General features: G+C 42.0%; 1 protein-coding gene across 1 annotated transcript in view; it reads left to right on the top strand.

Annotated features, from left to right (window-relative positions):
* The first annotated feature begins 262 nt into the window (after positions 1-262).
* vopp1b (VOPP1 WW domain binding protein b) overlaps positions 263-18,372 on the top strand; it is a 51,608-nt gene continuing 33,498 nt past the window's right edge. Inside the window, exon 1 of the mRNA XM_063044030.1 lies at positions 263-443. Within this exon, the coding sequence (XP_062900100.1) occupies positions 384-443 (60 nt within the window). The 5' untranslated portion in view covers positions 263-383. The remainder of the gene's footprint in view (positions 444-18,372) is intronic.

Below are 18,372 nucleotides of genomic sequence, written 5' to 3'. Positions count from 1 at the left end.
ATAAATCTTATAATTTCCACCCTGTAACATCTTAAAGCAAAAATAAATAGAAAACTGTGTTTATAACATCCAATAGTCCGGAACACCCACTAGTTCGGCACCTCGGACCCCTCCCACTCCTCTGCCGAGTTGTACAGGATCCCTCCAATCGCCTTTCCTTGGTCGATGCGCGCGCGCCGTCGGCGGCTCGTGAGTGTGTGCGCGCGCCGTCAGCGGCTCCTGTGTGTGCGCGCGCGCGCGGGGTCGGCGGCTCGTGCGCGCGCGAGAAGGGGCGGTCCATTACATAAGGCTAATTATAACAGCACACTTGGTTGCTCCGGAACATGAGACTTGCTTGAGTGCTCTGGCCCCGCTCCGGTAGTGGGGTGGTTTTCGCAGCCGCGATGGCTGGGAGTCCCAGGCCGAGCTCGGCGATTACCTGCCTGATTCTGCTGCTGTTGGAGGTGAGGGGTTGCGACCGGGGCCGTTTACACAGCGGGACTGGGAGGACGGAGCAACTGTTAAACCCCGGAGCAGCCGAGCTGGCAGTGAGGCGGCTCGGCCGATGTCGACAGTTTGAGGGAGCCTTGCAGCTTGTGTCTTAATCAAACCGGCTGAGTCTGGCGGGTTCCGGGGAAGGACCCGATGCTTGGGTAGGAGCCGTCCATTCCTTTCCCTATCTCCCACTGTGGAAGAGCATTTGTTTCTGTGAACGCGGGATTGGAAACGTACATTGCATCCGCTGTAGGTTTTGTTTTAAACAGGCAATCCTCACACATCGAATATGTATCGTGGTCAATGTGCAGAAACGGAACTGAGTTTGCGGCGACAAGCTATTCTAGATCGGGTTGGAAACTTAGTTATACCCCCAAATCATTAAACCCTCTGCAATTTTACGATGTCCGGGGTCATAGAATCTGTTAATTATCCAGTATCCCGTTACATAAATGTCTGGAAATTGTAGAAGATAAGTCGTGATGGTTTATCAATGAAAATATTTTTGTCATAGGTGTAGTTTGTATCGGATTGTAATCACAAATTTTATATATTCTTTCTATAAATGCTGGCTCTTTCGTTATACCGTTATCTTGGGATTTATTTTTCATCTGTCATTTTAATTTTTTTTTGTTTCACAAGTTTTTGCCATCAGATTAGACTATAACATGGAAATTAAATGGATTAAAGCAGTATTTTCACATTGCAGTTAAAGGTCTAATAAAAATATTGTTTTCAGAATGCCACTCATAGACTAAATATTCCATGTGACTCAGTTTTAATTGGAGTAATGGTATGTGCCCCATCGTTTGTTGCAAGAAAAGTCATGGTTGTTATTCAATGGCAGCTGTTGAAAATGTGTTGGATCAAACTGCAGCATCAAACTTTAAGCTGGCCTCTGGAAATTCATGTGAAAAGTGGCTGTTTGAATTTGATACCCAGATTGCCAATAATATATGATATCTTTGGAAATGAAGAAAATATTTGAATGTTTAAAACAAAATGTTGGAAGTCAGGCTGAAGTTGTGGGAAGAGAATCAGAGTAAATGTTGAGGTTGAAGACTTCATCAGAACATGTATTCAATTTGGAAAAATGTGCTGGACATGAATCTCTCAAGTATATTGAATCTGCTACAAAATGCAGCAATGTAAAATTATTGACATAATTATTGTCAATGGTTAATGGAGAAAAAATTGGAATGTAATTAGCAAAGCAACACTTATCTGTAGTTTGAATTGTGGCTTTTTAGTGATATTAACTAAATGGAGCAGAGAGTGATGTGCTCACAATTCTAAAGTAATCTGCTTTCCCTGGTAGCTGTTTAAATATTAGGTTTGAGATATATAGACTAGAGAATGCTCAGATGACCTTGTCTGTCAGAATGACCATAATTGTTTTTGACACACAGACTGAGGAGAAAATGATTGTGCAACTTCCTTTCTTGATGGCTATTTAGTAACTGCTGCTATATAATAACATTTGTGGTTGTTTATTAACATGGCTATAACACTAGACATATGGAAGGGTAGTGGAAAAAGTACCAATGTGACCATGTGACCAAAGTGGATAATGGAGTAATTTGACATTTTCAACTAGTTTTACTTCAATACATCCAGTTTTAGATGTTTACTCACCAGAACAATTTCAGATGCTTGTGTTTTGGGAAATGTATGTTAAGAAATGGAAGTCACATTGACTTAAATGTAGATGAGAAAATTTCATAGATATGACAGTGGATTGCTGAAGGTAGTGCCAGAGATACTACATATAGATACTAAAAGGTGTTTTATCACAGTTTAAGTCCATAGGATTAAAGAGATGAATGCAGCATGGTAAAGGAACTAGTGAAGAACAGAAATTCTTCTAATGTCTGATTTTTAGACTAGAGAGAAGTTTGTGATGTTCTCCTCTGAGAATTGGTGTTGGGACTGCAGGTCTAAGAGGCATTATGTAGCTGCCACTTTGAAGGGAGATTTTAATTTATTTTTTATTTTGATACAATTTTATGGTTTATAAAACAATATTTTAATTGCCATGAATTAGCATCTGGGAATTTGGTACCTCTAATTTTTTTTAACTGGATCCTTTCTAGTTAATTTTGGTCTAAAGTTGAAACTGTTTAATTAAAGGTAAGCTGTCTTGACATTTAGTAATCTGACATGCACTTTTCAAAATGTCAATTAGCCGTCATCTATAAAATAGAGGCAACTTGAGTTTCAAATATCAAAAACATCACAGTAAATTATTTTTAGTTTAATTGAACGTGCATTTTTACGGTAAGAACTAGCTGGGTGGTGAAAGTACAACCAAGGATCAATACCAACTGATCCATGTACATACTAATGGATCTGTAATATAACCAAATATGAATTATTTGGCTGTATTTATTACTGTCTGACTTTCAAATTTGGATGCACTCCAAATAACAGATTTTCACTTATTGCTCTTGGACTGATGTAGAATTATGTTTTCTAATTTGAAAACTTACCTTTTCAGTTCTAGAAATATTCCACTATGGAAAGGCAGGGTCATAGGAGACTTAAGATGCTGGAAACTGGAACAACACAAAAAGTGATGGAGGAACTCAGCATCTGTGAAGGGAAATAGACAGTGTTTCAGGTTGAGACCTTTCATCTGGACACAGTCCGTTTCTCTCCACAGATGCTGACTGACCTGCTGAGGTCCTCAGCACCTTTTCTGTTGCTCTCTATTAAAAGGTTATTTATTTATTTATTTTTACAGCATCTTTCACAACCTTGGGATATGGTAGTGGCCTTGGAGCCATTGAAATTCAAGTATATTTTGTATTGGAGTACCAACCATAACAGCTGTAAATACAAGCTGAAAATGCTCAGCAAATCAGGCAGCATCTTTGGCAAAGGAAAGCTACTGTTTCAGGTCAATGACAATTGGTCAGAACTCAGTTGGAAATTGGACATGTTTTAAGTTGCAAAGAAATGGGAGCAGTGAAGAGAACAGATTGCTTATGATAGAATGGTAACAGAGATAGTGATAACACGGGGTGATTCTGGGTGAGCTTTTAGTTGGAGAGTTTGGGCTTCTGAACTGTAATAAAGCAAAAAAGAAAGTGCAAAGATCAGCTATTGCAACTCCTACAGTTGCCTGGGCAGGTACTTCGGAGAAGGAAGTCTGAGAATCGGAGTGGGAGTGCGGAGGAAGCCATTTTTGAATTTTTCGGTTTTTTTTCATTGGCATTCAGAGAGGCGGGACTGCGCAGGCGTGTGACGTTGGGCAGTGAAGCGCAGAAGATTTAAAAGGGACACAGCCTCATACAGCGGGCTGCGTAGTTTGTGGGCGGCGGAGTGAGCCGGGAGCAGAGTGAAGGCTTAAGGGCTTCGGCTCAACGGGCTTAGCCGGAAATGGGCGAGGCGAAGAGAGTTTGGTATTCATTTTTTGTTGTTATTTGAGGAGAGGGGAAGTATGAGTGTGAGGGCAGCTTGTTGTTCTTGGTGCCAGATGTGGGAAGTCGTGGAGTCTCCCAGCCTCCCGGACGTCCACATCTGTGCCAGGTGCGTCGAGATGCAGCTGCTAAGAGACTGCATTAGGGAACTGGAGCTGCAGCTCGATGACCTTCGTCTTGTCAGGGCGAGTGAGGAGTTGATAGAGAGGAGTTACAGGCAGGTGGTCACACCGGGGCCACAGGAGGCAGACAAGTGGGTCACGGTTAGGAGGGGGAAGGGGAAGAGTCAGGTAATAGAGAGTACCCCGGTGGCTGTGCCCCTTAACAATAGGTACTCCTGTTTGAGTACCATTGGGGGGGACAGCTTACCTGGGGGAAGCAACAGTGGCCGTGCCTCCGGCACAGAGTCCGGCCCTGTAGCTCAGAAAGGTAGGGAAAGGAAGAGGAGGGTAGTAGTAATAGGGGACTCGATAGTAAGGGGGGCAGATAGGCGATTCTGTGGACGCAGTCCGGAGACCTGGATGGTAGTTTGCCTCCCTGGTGCCAGGGTCTGGGATATTTCTGATCGTGTCCAAGATATCCTGAAGTGGGAGGGTGAGGAGCCAGAGGTCGTAGTACATATAGGTACCAATGACATAGGTAGGATAAGGGGAGAGGTCCTGAAAGGAGAATATAGGGAGCTAGGAAGGAAGTTGAGAAAAAGGACTGCAAAGGTAGTAATCTCGGGATTACTGCCTGTGCCACGCGACAGAGTAGGAGTGCAATGAGGTGGAGGATAAATGCCTGACTGAGGGATTAGAGCAGGGGGCAGGGATTCAAGTTTTTGGATCATTGGGACCTCTTTTGGCGCAGGTGTGACCTGTAAAAAAAGGACGGGTTACACTTGAATCCTAGGGGGACCAATATCCTGGTGGGGAGATTTGCGAGGGCTACTGAGGTGACTTTAAACTTGAATGGTTGCGGGGTGGGAATCAAATTAAAAAGACTAGGAGAGAGGAGGTAGTTCACAACAGGGGGATGGAAACAAGTGCAGAGAGACAGAGGGGTGTAAAATGAGGGTAGAAGCAAAAAGTAGTAAGGTGAAAAGTAAAAGTGGCAGGCCGGCAAATCCAGGGCAAAAATCAAAAAGGGCCACTTTTCAACATAATTGTATAAGGGCTGAGAGTGTTGTAAAAGCAAGCCTGAAGGCCTTGTGTGTCAATGCATGGAGCATTCGTAACAAGGTGGTTGAATTGAATGTGCAGATAGTTATTAATGAATATGATATAGTTGGGATCACAGAGACATGGCTCCAGGGTGACCAAGGATGGGAGCTCAACATTCAGGGATATTCAATATTTAGGAGGGATAGACATGAAAGAAAAGGAGGTGGGGTAGCATTGCTGGTTAGAGAGGAGATTAACGCAATAGAAAGGAAGGACATTCACCGGGAGGATGTGGAATCGATATGGGTAGAGCTGCATAACACTGAGGGGCAGAAAACGCTGGTGGGAGTTGTATACAGGCCACCTAACAGTAGCAGTGAGGTTGGGGATGGCATTAAACAGGAAATTAGAAATGCGTGCAATAATTGGAGAGCAGTTATAATGGGTGATTTCAATCTACATATAGATTGGGTGAACCAAATTGCTAAGGATGCTGAGGAAGAGGATTTCTTGGAATGTATGCGGGATGGTTTTCTGAACCAACATGTCGAGGAACCAACTAGAGAGCAGGCCATTCTGGACTGGGTATTGAGCATTTAAAGATCGCATGGATGAACTACAACAATTGTTCATCCCAGTTTGGCAAAAGAATAAACCAGGGAAGGTAGTGCACCCATGGCTGACAAGGGAAATTAGGGATAGTATCAATTCCAAAGAAGAAACATACAAATTAGCCAGAAAAAGTGGCTCACCTGAGGACTGGGAGAAATTCAGAGTTCAGCAGAGGAGGACAAAGGTCTTAATTAGGAAGGGGAAAAAAGATTATGAGAGAAAACTGGCAGCGAACATAAAAACTGACTGTAAAAGCTTTTATAGATATGTGAAAAGAAAAAGATTGGTTAAGACAAATGTAGGTCCCTTACAGTCAGAAACAGGTGAATTGATCATTGGGAACAAGGACATGGTAGACCAATTGAATAACTACTTTGGTTCTGTCTTCACTAAGGAGGACATAAATAATCCTCCGGAAATAGTAGGGGACAGACGGTCTAGTGAGATGGAGGAACTGAGGGGAATACATAGTAGCAGGGAAGTGATGTTAGGTAAATTGAAGGGATTAAAGGCAGATAAATCCCTAGGGCCAGATGGTCTGCATCCCAAAGTGTTTAAGGAAGTAGCCCAAGAGATAGTGGATGCATTAGTGATAATCTTTCAAAACTCTTTAGATTCTGGACTAGTTCATGAGGATTGGAGGATGGCTAATGTAACCCCGCTTTTTAAAAAAGTAGGGAGAAAGAAACTGGGGAATTATAGACTGGTTAGCCTAACATCAGTGGTGGGGAAAAATGCTAGAGTCAGTTATCAAAGATGTGATAACAGCACATTTGGAAAGCGGTGAAATCACCGGACAAAGTCAGCATGGATTTGTGAAAGGAAAATCATGTCTGACGAATCTCGTAGAATTTTTTGTGGATGTAACTAGTAGAGTGGATAGGGGAGAACCAGTAGATGTGATATATTTGGATTTTCAAAAGGCTTTTGACAAGGTCCCACATAGGAGATTAGTGTGCAAACTTAAAGCACACGGTATTGGGGATATGGTATTGATGTGGATAGAGAATTGGTTGGCCGACAGGAAGCAAAGAGTGGGAATAAACGGGACCTTTTCAGAATGGCAGGCAGTGACTAATGGGGTACCGCAAGGCTCAGTGCTGGGACCCCAGTTGTTTACAATATATATTAATGACTTAGATGAGGGAATTAAATGCGGCATCTCCAAATTTGCAGATGACACGAAGCTGGGCGGCAGTGTTAGCTGTGAGGAGGATGCTAAGAGGATGGAGGGTGACTTGGATAGGTTAGGTGAGTGGGCAAATTCATCGCAGATGCAATTTAATGTGGATAAATGTGAGGTTATCCACCTTGGTGGCAAAAACAGGAAAACAGATTATTATCTGAATGGTGGCCGATTAGGAAAAGGGGAGGTGCAACGAGACCTGGGTGTCATTATACACCAGTCATTGAAAGTGGGCATGCAGGTACAGCAGGTGGTGAAAAAGGCGAATGGTATGCTGGCATTCATAGCAAGAGGATTCGAGTACAGGAGCAGGGAGGTACTACTGCAGTTGCACAAGGCCTTGGTGAGACCACACCTGGAGTATTGTGTGCAGTTTTGGTCGCCTAATCTGAAGAAAGACAATCTTGCCATAGAGGGAGTACACAGAAGGTTCACCAGATTGATTCCTGGGATGGCAGGACTTTCATATGATGAGAGACTGGATTGACTAGGCTTATACTCGCTGGAATTTAGAAGATTGAGGGGGAATCTTATTGAAACGTATAAAATCCTAAAGGGATTGGACAGGCTAGATGCAGAAAGATTGTTCCCGATGTTGGGAAGTCCAGAACAAGGGGTCACAGTTTTTGAGGATAAAAGGGAAGCCTTTTAGGACCGAGATGAGGAAAAACTTCTTCACACAGAGAGTGGTGAATCTGTGGAATTCTCTGCCACAGGAAACAGTTGAGGCCAGTTCATTGGTTATATTTAAGAGGGAGTTAGATAAGGCCCTTGTGGCTAAAGGGATCAGTGTGTATGGAGGGAAGGCTGGTACAGGGTTCTGAGTTGGATGATCAGCCATGATCATACTGAATGGCGGTGCAGGTTCGAAGGGCCAAATGGCCTACTCCTGCACCTATTTTCTATGTTTCTATGTACGATGAGAAGTTGAGTGAATGTTTGTTGAGGTGAAATTGTGAACTAGTGAGCTGGAAAAGAAATGGTCTCATTGGAATGCTGAAGGAGAAGAGGGAAGATGTTTTAGAATTTGTTAGATGAGAAGATTCAGAAGTTGCTTTGAAAATGAAGATAAGGAGAGAGCTGTGCTTCTGAGGGGAAGAAAAGAAATGTAAACAGAAGTGCAGAAACTGAAGCAGACTATTCCACCATTCTTATTCTTGCAATTTACTCCAATAAAATCATTTCCCATTTTATACATGAGTGAAGTAAAACATTGTACTCTTAATTTTCCCAATTCTGATAAAAGATTATTTTGTCTCTTCATTAATACTGGCTGATGTACTGAGGCATTTCCTGCACTTTTCGGATTTGCAACATCTGCAGCTTTTTGCTTTAAGTTATCAGAAATTAGTTGGAGAAGACTGAGATAAACAGTCAATAGTCTGTTTTACTATTGTCTGATGTGTGAATATTGTTTTGGAAAAAAATAGATTTATTCTACAAATAATCCTTTGATTTGTATATTTACCATCTGGATAGTCAGAGGATTCCTTGCTTTAACATATCATTAGAAAGACTACTTTTGAAAAGGCAGTTGTCCCATTGCACTAAACTGAAATGGAAAGATTAAGCTTTGTTAATTAAACAATGATTTTTTTAATCAGCTAAGTATTGTGAGCTGATCAAATATATTTCAGCCATGAATTATCAACCTTTCAGAGCAGAGTAGACTGAAGATTTGATTTGTTTATGTTTTTCCTGTATTATATAACAATAAAAAGATTTGAAAAGAAAGATTTTTTAATGAAAACCATGCTGAAAGAGATGGATAGAGCTCTTAAAGATAGTGGAATCAAAGGTTATGGGGATAAGGCAGGCACTGGATACTGATTGTGGATGATCAGTAATCACAGTGAATGGCAGTGCTGGCTTGAAGGGCCGAATGGCCTATTCCTGCACCTATTGTTTATTGTATTGAAAACATGAAGTCAGGCAGTACTGGGAATGAGAGAAAACAAACTGCAGGGAAGATGAAGGGAATATCTGTAAGGTGAGGCCAGGGTTGCTTTGGTGATGAGCAGTTAATTAGGTCCTCTGATAATGGGGAAAATCAGAACATAATGTATGAAAGAAGGGGAATTTAGAACGTGAGGATGTAAAGGTATGTAAGAGTTGCAAAATGTGGAGCTAAAGGACATACCCAGAAGGTTAGGCTCTGCTAATGGAGAAAGAAAATCTTGAGTTAGTAATCTGACCAGTTCTGATAAAGAAAGCAATTGGAAGGCTGAAATTGTAGTTTCTGAATGCTACCAAATTCTACAGTGTGCTCATATAGAAGATGAGAAAAGGTTCCATGGGCTACAGACAGGTCAGGGTGGAAGTGGATGCAGGAAGCTCATCATCACTCCTGTGGACTAAATGCAGAAAAAAAAATTGAGTTTTATTTTCTGATATAATTTTGTACTTTAATGTATTTTTATTTTCTGATATAATTTAAGATGTATGTTAAGATGCATTGAACAAAAGTCGCTATTTCTATAGTCTGGGAGATGTATACACGTAATTTTTGAAAAGTTAACAATTCATCATTTGACTTATCCACTGCACAATGGTGAATGAGAAAGAGAAATATTAGACTATTAAAAGAGCATAAACAGTATTTCCTGTTATTTCTCTTCCCTCTCCCCTCCCCGGTCTTATTTCTGTTATTATTGAAGTTGTTTTAATTCTAATCTGTCCTGTCTAGGCCAGTGTAAAGGAACTCCTAACCTCATTTTATTAAATTAAGGAAATGGCAATTGGTCAGGGTTTCTGCTCTGATATCCAATCAATAATTACAACAGATAATCTGATGAGGGATTTGGATTTGGTGTGATACTCCTTTTTAAGCCTTTGATAGTCCAGTCTACTTTTGATTTCTTGTGCACCAGTCAGAATATATTCAGATCTTTTGAGTTTGAGTACACCCATTGCAAAAACAAAACTCTGCATTTTATCGCCATATTAGATTCCTTTTGTTAAATTGCAGATATGCTCCTTGAAATGCTTTGTATCACCACATTGCCTTTTGATAATGGTTCCACATCACACAAATGGTATGGTTGCCCCCATTGATTTTTTTATGCTTGTTAAGTAATCTCACTAATTTCCATATAGCAGACAATGGCTGAACTATGTGACCAAAGGTGTTGACTATCCATTTGGAGTTCCAGCCCTTTTAAGTAAGCTTCTCGTTTCTCTTACATGGGCTTTTTATGTTAGTCTGGGGTGGAGAAGAGAGGCATGAATTTGTCCTGTTAAATGTTTTTTTTTAACGTTTTCAATGCAGTTGAGTTACAATCTTCTGAAGTGATATACTTTGGAAGACTAAACTTGAAGGCAAAGTTCAAGCTTAACGGCAGGATTCTTAGCATTGTGGAGGAACAGGATCTTGAGGTCCATAGATCCATAAGAATTGCTACGCTGGTAGGTAGGTTGGTTAAGAAATCGTATGGTGTGTTGACCTTCATTAGTTGGGGGATTGATGTCATGAGCCGTGAAATAATGTAGCAGCTCCATAAAACTGGTTAGACCACACTTGGAGTATTATATTCATTACTGGTCACCTCATTATAGAGAATATGACTTGTGTGGAAAGATTGAGAAAGCCAAGGCTTTTCTTCTTGGAGTGAAGGTGGATAGGACGCAAATTGATAGAGGAATACATGATTGTAAGAGACAGTGAGTGAGTAGACAGTCCCTTTCTCCCAGGGCTGCAGTGGTAAGTGCCGGGAATGCATTGGCAGGGATTGTGGTAGGGGCTTGTGCATTAGGGACATTTAAAAGACTTTGAGATGGGAACTTAGGTGAAAGAAATATGAAGGGAAATGTTGGAGCTAAGGACTGTGGAGTAGGTTAAAAGGTCAGTACAATATCATCGGACGAAGGGGCTGTACTGTTCTATGTTCAGTTAATTACTGGTATTGTTACCAACCTGGGGTCTTAAACCTATAGTAAGCTTTTGAAATATGAGGAGTAAGTTAGCTGTAATAGATTGGAGGAGCTTCTTTGAAAGGCATGGTTGTGTATAGGCAGTAGCGAATACTTTGGGAATGAATGCAGAAACTGCAATAGCCAAGGATAAGTGACCAAATGTGGCAAAAAAGATACTAAGAATAATATTAGACACAATGACATTGCCAGAGAAAGTAGCAAGCCTGAGAATTGCGGGCTGTTTAGAATTCAGCATAGAGGTATGATTGGAAACAGACAGTAGCAGTTTCTACAAGTGTGTAAAAGGGGGCGTCATCTATTGCATCCAGTGCTCCCGGTGCGACCTCCTCTACATCGGTGAAACCCGACGCAGATTGGGGGACCACTTCGTTGAGCACCTCCGCTCCGTCCAGCACAACAGACAGGATCTCCCGGTTGCCACCCACTTCAACTCTGCTTACCATTCCGATTCGGATACGTCCATACATGGCCTCCTCTAGTGCCATGATGAGGCTAAACTCAGGTTGGAGGAGCAACACTTCATACACCGTCTAGGTAGTCTCTAGCTCCTTCGTATGAACATAGAATTTTCCAACTTCCTCCCCCTCCTTTCCCCTCCCTTCCCCTATCCCTATTTACTGTGCCCCCTCCCCCAGCTGCCTATCACCTCCCTCATGGTTTCGCCTCCTTCTACTACCCATTGTGTTTTCCCCTATTCCTTCTTCACCCTTCCTGCCTATCACCTCCCTGCCTCCCCTCCCCCACCCCTTTATCTTTCCCCTTACTGGTTTTTCACCTGGAACCTACCAACCTTCTCCTTTCCACCCTCTCCCCACTACCTTTATAGGGCCTCTGCCCCTTCCCTCTTCAGTTCTGACGAAGGGTTCCGGCCCGAAATGTTGACTGATCATTTCCACAGATGCTGCCCGACCTGCTGAGTTCCTCCAGCGTGTTGTGGGGGGAGAGTAGAGAAGACAATTTAAGCCCCTCTGATCAGAACTGTAACGAGCAGAGCATTTAAAACATCTTACCTGGTTCTGTTTTCATGAAAGGGGACTCAATTTGCTTCCCAAATGCCAAGGAAGCAAGGGGTTAATAATGAAATGGGAATTAAAAGAAATTCGCTCACTTAAATGCTGATGGAAGAAATGCTACTGAAAGCTTGTTCTACATCCCACTTTATAACAGAGGCAGCAAAATGGTGGATTGTCAATGGAAACATTAGTTATTCCAAACTTTGATAGATTGTGGAACGGAGGGATGCAAATGTAACTCCACAATTTAACAACCGCCAGGAAATAGATGGAATAAATGGGGCCCCTTTCAGGGTTGAAGGCTGTGATTAGTGGGTTTAGTGCTTGCATACAAGATATTTGCAATATAAATGCCGTTACTTGGAAAAGAGTCAGAATTTTTTAAATTTGCTGATAGGAATCTAGGTGGGACTGTGAAGTGTGAGAGAGATGCCAAGGGATGTGAAAGTGATTTGGATAAGTTACTGGTAAATGCATAGCTGATACAGTACAAATGATAATTATATTATCATATAATCTGGGCCAATCAGCGGTAGGACTAGAGCACGGTGAGGAGGTTCCTCGCAGGTTGGCGATGCTTGTTTAAAAGGAGAGCTTCGCGGATGTTCGTACTCGTTCCAGCAGCTCAGTCTGTGGCAGGAGCAGAGCACAGCGAGGAGGTTTCACTGGATCAGGCGATGAAGCTTGCTTAAAAGTACAGAAGGGGCAAGCAGGATGGCCATTGTTTGGTGTAGTTCATTAGTGAGAGTAGGAGTGTCAGGCTTTGGCTCAAAGGCTTCAGCTTGGAAGAGGCGTTGGCTCTGGGTAAGCTTCTGTTAAGGTTCCTTTTTTTTCTGTTACTGTACCTTGTGTAGTAAATGGCTGTTGTATGTTCTTCATGCCGGGTGTTGGAGTCATGGGAGACCCAGAGCCTCTCCCAGGGAACAACATCTGCATGAAGTGCATCTACCTGCAGCTCCTTGAAGACCGGGTTAGGGACCCAGAACAGCAGCTGGATGACTTTCGGCTTGTACTGGAGAGTGAGGAGATAATCGGAGTTACAGGGAAGTAATCACCCCTAAGTTGCAGGAGGGGAGCAGCTGGGTGACTCGGGAGAAATGGAAATGTGAATAGGCAGTCAGTGCAGAGCACCCCGAGGCCATTCCTCGCAATAAAAAGTATACAGTTTTGGATACTGTTGTGCGGAAAATCTGTCAGGGGAATGCCACGGAGACCAGGTTACTGGCACTGAACATGAGTTTGTGGTACAGAAGGGAAAGATGGAGAAGAGGGGAGTACTTAGTGATAGGGGACTATCAGTAGTAGGAGGAACAGACAGGAGATTCTGTGGACGTGAAATGGACACCCAAATTGTATGTTGCTTTCTAGGTGCCAGGGTTAGGGATGTCTCAGACTGCGTCCACACCATTTTGGTGGGAGCTGGGGTGTGAGGTAAGCAGTCAGATGTCTCAGTACATGTAGGTGCCAATGACATAGAAGGAAAAGCAAAGAGGACCTGAGGAGAGAATTTAGAGAGCGAGACAGAAAACTGAGAAGCAGGTCCTCCAGGGTAGTAACTTATGGATTGCTGCTTGTGCCACGCACCGGTGGTTTGGCAGATTAATGCATGGTTGAGATGCTGTTGCAGAGGGCAGGACTTCAGGTTCTTGGATCTGGGTGAGGTATGATCTGTTCAAAATTGACAGGTTGCACCTGAACCCGAGGGGGACCAATATCTTTTGCAGGCAGGTTTGTTAGAGCTACTGGGGAGGGTTTTATCGAATTTGGCAGGGGGATGGAAACCGGAGTGAAGGGACTCAGGATAGGACGGATGGGGCAAAAAGCAAAGATGGCGTGCAGTCAGACTATCAGGAAGGGCAGGCAGATGGTAGGTCAAAATTGCAGCCAGCAGGGTGAGTATCAGTGCATTAAGGGTGCAGAATCAAAATGGGTAGCAAATACAGTACTTGGTGCACAGGGTGTAAGAAATGAGGTGAATGATCTTGTGGCACTATTACAGATTAAGAGCCCATGGTAATACAGGAAAGTTACTAGCTTGTTTAAAGCATTGGCTGGTTGGTGGTGAGTGGGGATAAAAGGTTCCTTTTCTGGTTAGCTGCCAGTGATCAGTGGTGTTCTACAGGGGTGTGTGTTGGGACCACTTCTTTTTATGCTGTATATCAATGATGTAAATGATGGAATAGATGACTTTGTTGCCAAGTTTGCAGATGATACAAAGATGGGTGGAGGGGCAGGTGGCAGTGAGGAAACAGGGAAGGCTGCAGAATGACTTGCACAGATTAGGAGAATGGGCAAGAAAGTGGCAAATAAAAAATGGAAATGCATGGTCGTGTACTTTAGTAGTGGAAATAAATGTGCAGACTATATTCTAAACGGGGAGAAAATCCTTGCAGAACACCCTAAAGGTAAACTTGCTAGTTGAGTTGGTGGTGAGGAAGGCAAATGCAATAAACTATGATCGTTAGAATGGCCGTAGCTCATGGAGCCAATAGCCTGCTACTGTTGTTCTCTTGTAAAGAGTCTTGAAATACTACATTCTGTAACTTCTGGGAAATTAGGCTATCTTATCAATGGAAATCTAAGTACAAATTTATTGCATGTTAAGTCAATAATTCAATAGAATTGTATTAACTGACGTCGAAAGCAAGTTATTATTTGAGAAATTTCCAACTATAGTAATCAATATGATGTTAATGTGTACCTCTGTAATGCATGCTCTATGTACATACCCCTTGATTTCAGTTGAAATCTCTAAGCCTTTAACACTGATGCCACTGACGTTCTACTGAAAATTTTAGTGTTATTGTTGTACCCAAGTGGTTCTTTATCAATGCCAAAAGAGTGCTTGCATTAAATACATACATTTATAACCTTGAACAAACGCATTGTAGTTCCTTGACGTGAACTTTCAGTTTTATTTTCAGTGGAAATTAAGATAAGTTGTGGTTTTTCTGCCGTTAATTGGTATGTCACTTGCATCTATCAAAATTGTTGGTGTGGTGTCAGAAGTGTAAGGCTAAAAAAAATCTTATTGGGCATTGATGTCCATTTTGAAATGCTATCATCTCTGGTTTATATTCCGTATGCAGCAGTCCGTTTACACTTCTATCCCCCGTTAGGAATGCCTTAAAGCACTCTGCCTGCTTCTAGACAACTGATCTAGCCAGATCCCTTCCACAATATCACCCTCCTCCATCTGGTTATCGTCCTCTTTCGACTCCTCCAAATTTCTCCGAACCCAAAATGTAGCCATGAGCACCCACATTGGCCCTAGCTATGCCTGTCTTTTCATAGGCTATGTGGAAAACTCCGTGCTCCAAGGCTACACTGGCAATATTCCCCAACTCTTGGTGTTGCTTCCTACATCCACGCTGAACATGTCTAATTTCCGCCCTGTCCTCAAATTTACTTGGTCCACCTCTGACATCTTTTCCCTTGATCTGTTTCAACCTCTGGAGACAGACCATCTAGAGGTCTTTTATAAACCTTCTGACTTTCACAGCTATTTTAACAGTACCTCTTCTCACCCTGTCACTTGTAAAAATGCCTTTTCTTAGTATCTCTTGTCTCCACCGCATCTGCTCGTAAGATGAGGCTTTCCATTCCAGAACATCTGAGATGTCCTCCTCCAAAGAACAGAGTGCCTTTCCACTACCATTGACATTGCCCTCACCGTATCTTCTTTATTTCCCGTGCATCTGCCCTCTTCCTATCTTCCCACCACTATTAGTATTCCTCTTGTTCTTACCTACCACCCCACGAGCCTTTGTATCCAGCATATCATTCTCTTTAACTTCTGCCATCCCCAACAGATTCCTACCACTATACACACCTTTCCTTCCCCCATCTAGACTCTCCACTTTCTGCAGGAATCGCTCTCTTTGTGACTCTCTTGTTCGCTTGTCCCTCCAAACTGATCTCCCTACTGGCACGTATCCCTGCAAATGGGACAAGTACTACATCTTCCCCTACACTTCTCCTCCACCATTCCGGGTCTCAAACAGTCTTTCCCTGTGAGGCAGTATTTCATCTGTGTGTTTTTTGGGGTCATCTACTGTATGCAATGGTTCTGGTGTGGCCGACTGTAGATTGTTGAGACCTGATGCAGATTGGGGGGAGAGGGAGCTGCTTTTGAAGTAAGGGCAACTGGGCCAGCCTCTCCAAGAAATTGGGCTTTGTGTGAATTCACAGGATTTGTCATGTTCAGTATCACCTTTGTCTCCCAGCACTTCAGGATGTAAATAAATGGTCATGTCTTTCTTCACAACCTTCTGAAAATCTGAAATAACCATCATTCCCTTTCTTAAGATATTTCCCCAGGCAGCTGCAGAAGATGCAGCAATTGTCCTTGTGTCTTTACCCTCTCACCTAGGCACCTAAGCAGTGATTTGCACTTCTTCCAATCTAGTGTAGTCACAATCTGGTCCTCTTTAATATTGAAGACACCAAATGCAGCTTGACACTGTTATATCAAGGCCCAATGTAAGCTTGAGGATCCCCATTTAATTTTTCTTTTGGGTCCATAGCATCCTACCGACTCCATCAAATTCTACAACTTCGGGTAATTCTTCCTCTATATAAGAACTGGCCAAACTTGCATTTCCTATACTGCTGCTTTTCGCAGCATGTAATGTCTATTGTTTCTGTTCTGATTCTGTAATTGCTTTACATTGAGTAATGAAAGAACCACAAACTCTATCCACAGAATGACTTCATATGCTGCTTATATCACAGAAATCTAGGCCTCTCCATTTGAGAGATATTTTTTGTTTTATGCATTTTTCACTTTCACCCTAACTACAGCATGTTTTTTCTCAACAATTCTGTTGAAGAATTTTTGCCCTAAAATGTTAACTGTATCTCTTTCCTCATATACTGCCTTTGTGTTGAATATTCACTTTTTAATTTTTCATGCTTGATTCAGTTGCTTACACAGACTAGTTTTGCTTTCGCAAAGAACTAATTTACCAGGATTAATGTCATAAAGATGTGTCCCCAGTCCTCCTCTGCAGTAGATGTATAATTTAAACACTACAACTCCCTAGCCAATGGTCTCACAAAAATGATCGAAGCTGGGGCTGACGAGGAGAATGTGGTAGGAATACAAATGCTGATAGGGCCTGCACTATGACCTTCCTTTAGGTCAAATCATTATAGCACAAGGCAACTATTTATGCTAGCAAGTCTTGCTGACTCCTTGCAGAACAATCCAGTCCTTTTCATTTGCCATTCTTTTCATAACCCTGTGAATGCTTTGATCTTCAAATATTTATTGATTTTATTTTTGAAATTGATTCCGCATTCCCTGTGCTTTCAGTACTGCAGTACATTCTAAATCATAACTACAGTTAGTTTTTGTCATGTCACCCTGGATCTTCTAGTCACATCAGTTCTTCTTTGTTTCCGCATTAATGAGAGCGTGATTTCTCTATTTATCCTTTCATTCTCTTCATTATTTTGTTACTAAGCTGTCAAACCTCTTCTGCTCTTAGAGCAATGCTAGTTTCTCTCGGCAATTCTTGTAATCAAAATTCCTTAATCCCTTACTCTATTCTATTAAATCTCATCAGCATCCATCACAGGGGGTGCCCTTTCAGATTCAGAATGTTACTCTAGTTGTGGTCTATCAGTGATTATACAAGTTTAATATGACCTTGCTCTTTATATATGTGTGTCTGTGTGTACACGCACACACCCAGACTGCCACGTGCTGCTTTAACTGCTTCCTTAACCTACCCTGTTACCTTCAAAGATTTATACAATACATCTTTGTTCCTACAATCTTTTAGAGAATTACACCATTTAATTTCTCCTGTATCTTCCTGCCAGGATGTTACCTTTTGTACTTGTGGCAGAAGAAAATATTTTGCTTATTTTTTAGTGTGTCGTTGTTTAACTGAGACCTGCTACATTTGTACTCGCTGTATACTGCACTAAGGGCTGAGGTTCCTTTGCATTTGCAGGTCTGACACAACTTGCTAGGTGAGTGAGAAGAGGAAGAATACCATTCTGCTTCTCTGCACCTTAAAATAAAATCTGCGATTCTACTTTGTCCTATAAGTATTTTTATCTATGCCACCACTGATCCTGTCATTCTACAGGTTTTGTTTTGCCAGCCAGCCTGGTATGCTTATCAAATCTCATTCAAAAATTGATTTGTCCATCCTCTGTTAATTAGTGGAAAAATTCAACTTGTTTGTCGATTATATTCTATCTTTTAACAAGCTTTTATTACCTTTTATTGAAAAAGGTAATTCTTCCTGTTTCTCGTTTCTGGAAACTTCAGCAGGGTTTGTTCTTGCATCCTTGTTTTTAAGAAACTGGGATAGAACATTTGTTATTTTGAAGCCTTCCAGCAATACTCATGTGACTATGAATAATGATGTGTGGTTGTTCCTTCAGGAATTTTCTGTTAATTATGACCTTGCTCTGCCACACCCTCACCAGCCCCTTCGACCCTTATTTCCTTCCCTTATCCTTTTGTGTGCTGTCATCTAGCCACCCCATCTATCTTTTTTAAACACTTACATTACGTTTACTAGTCAAATATTGCTTCTCCACCTTGGATAATTACAACCCTCCAGCCT

This window comes from Mobula hypostoma, chromosome 3, assembly GCF_963921235.1.
Source record: "Mobula hypostoma chromosome 3, sMobHyp1.1, whole genome shotgun sequence".
Classification (NCBI taxonomy): domain Eukaryota; kingdom Metazoa; phylum Chordata; class Chondrichthyes; order Myliobatiformes; family Myliobatidae; genus Mobula; species Mobula hypostoma.
The sequence above is the reverse complement of the archived record's forward strand: the minus strand, read 5'-3'. Positions and strand labels throughout refer to the sequence as shown.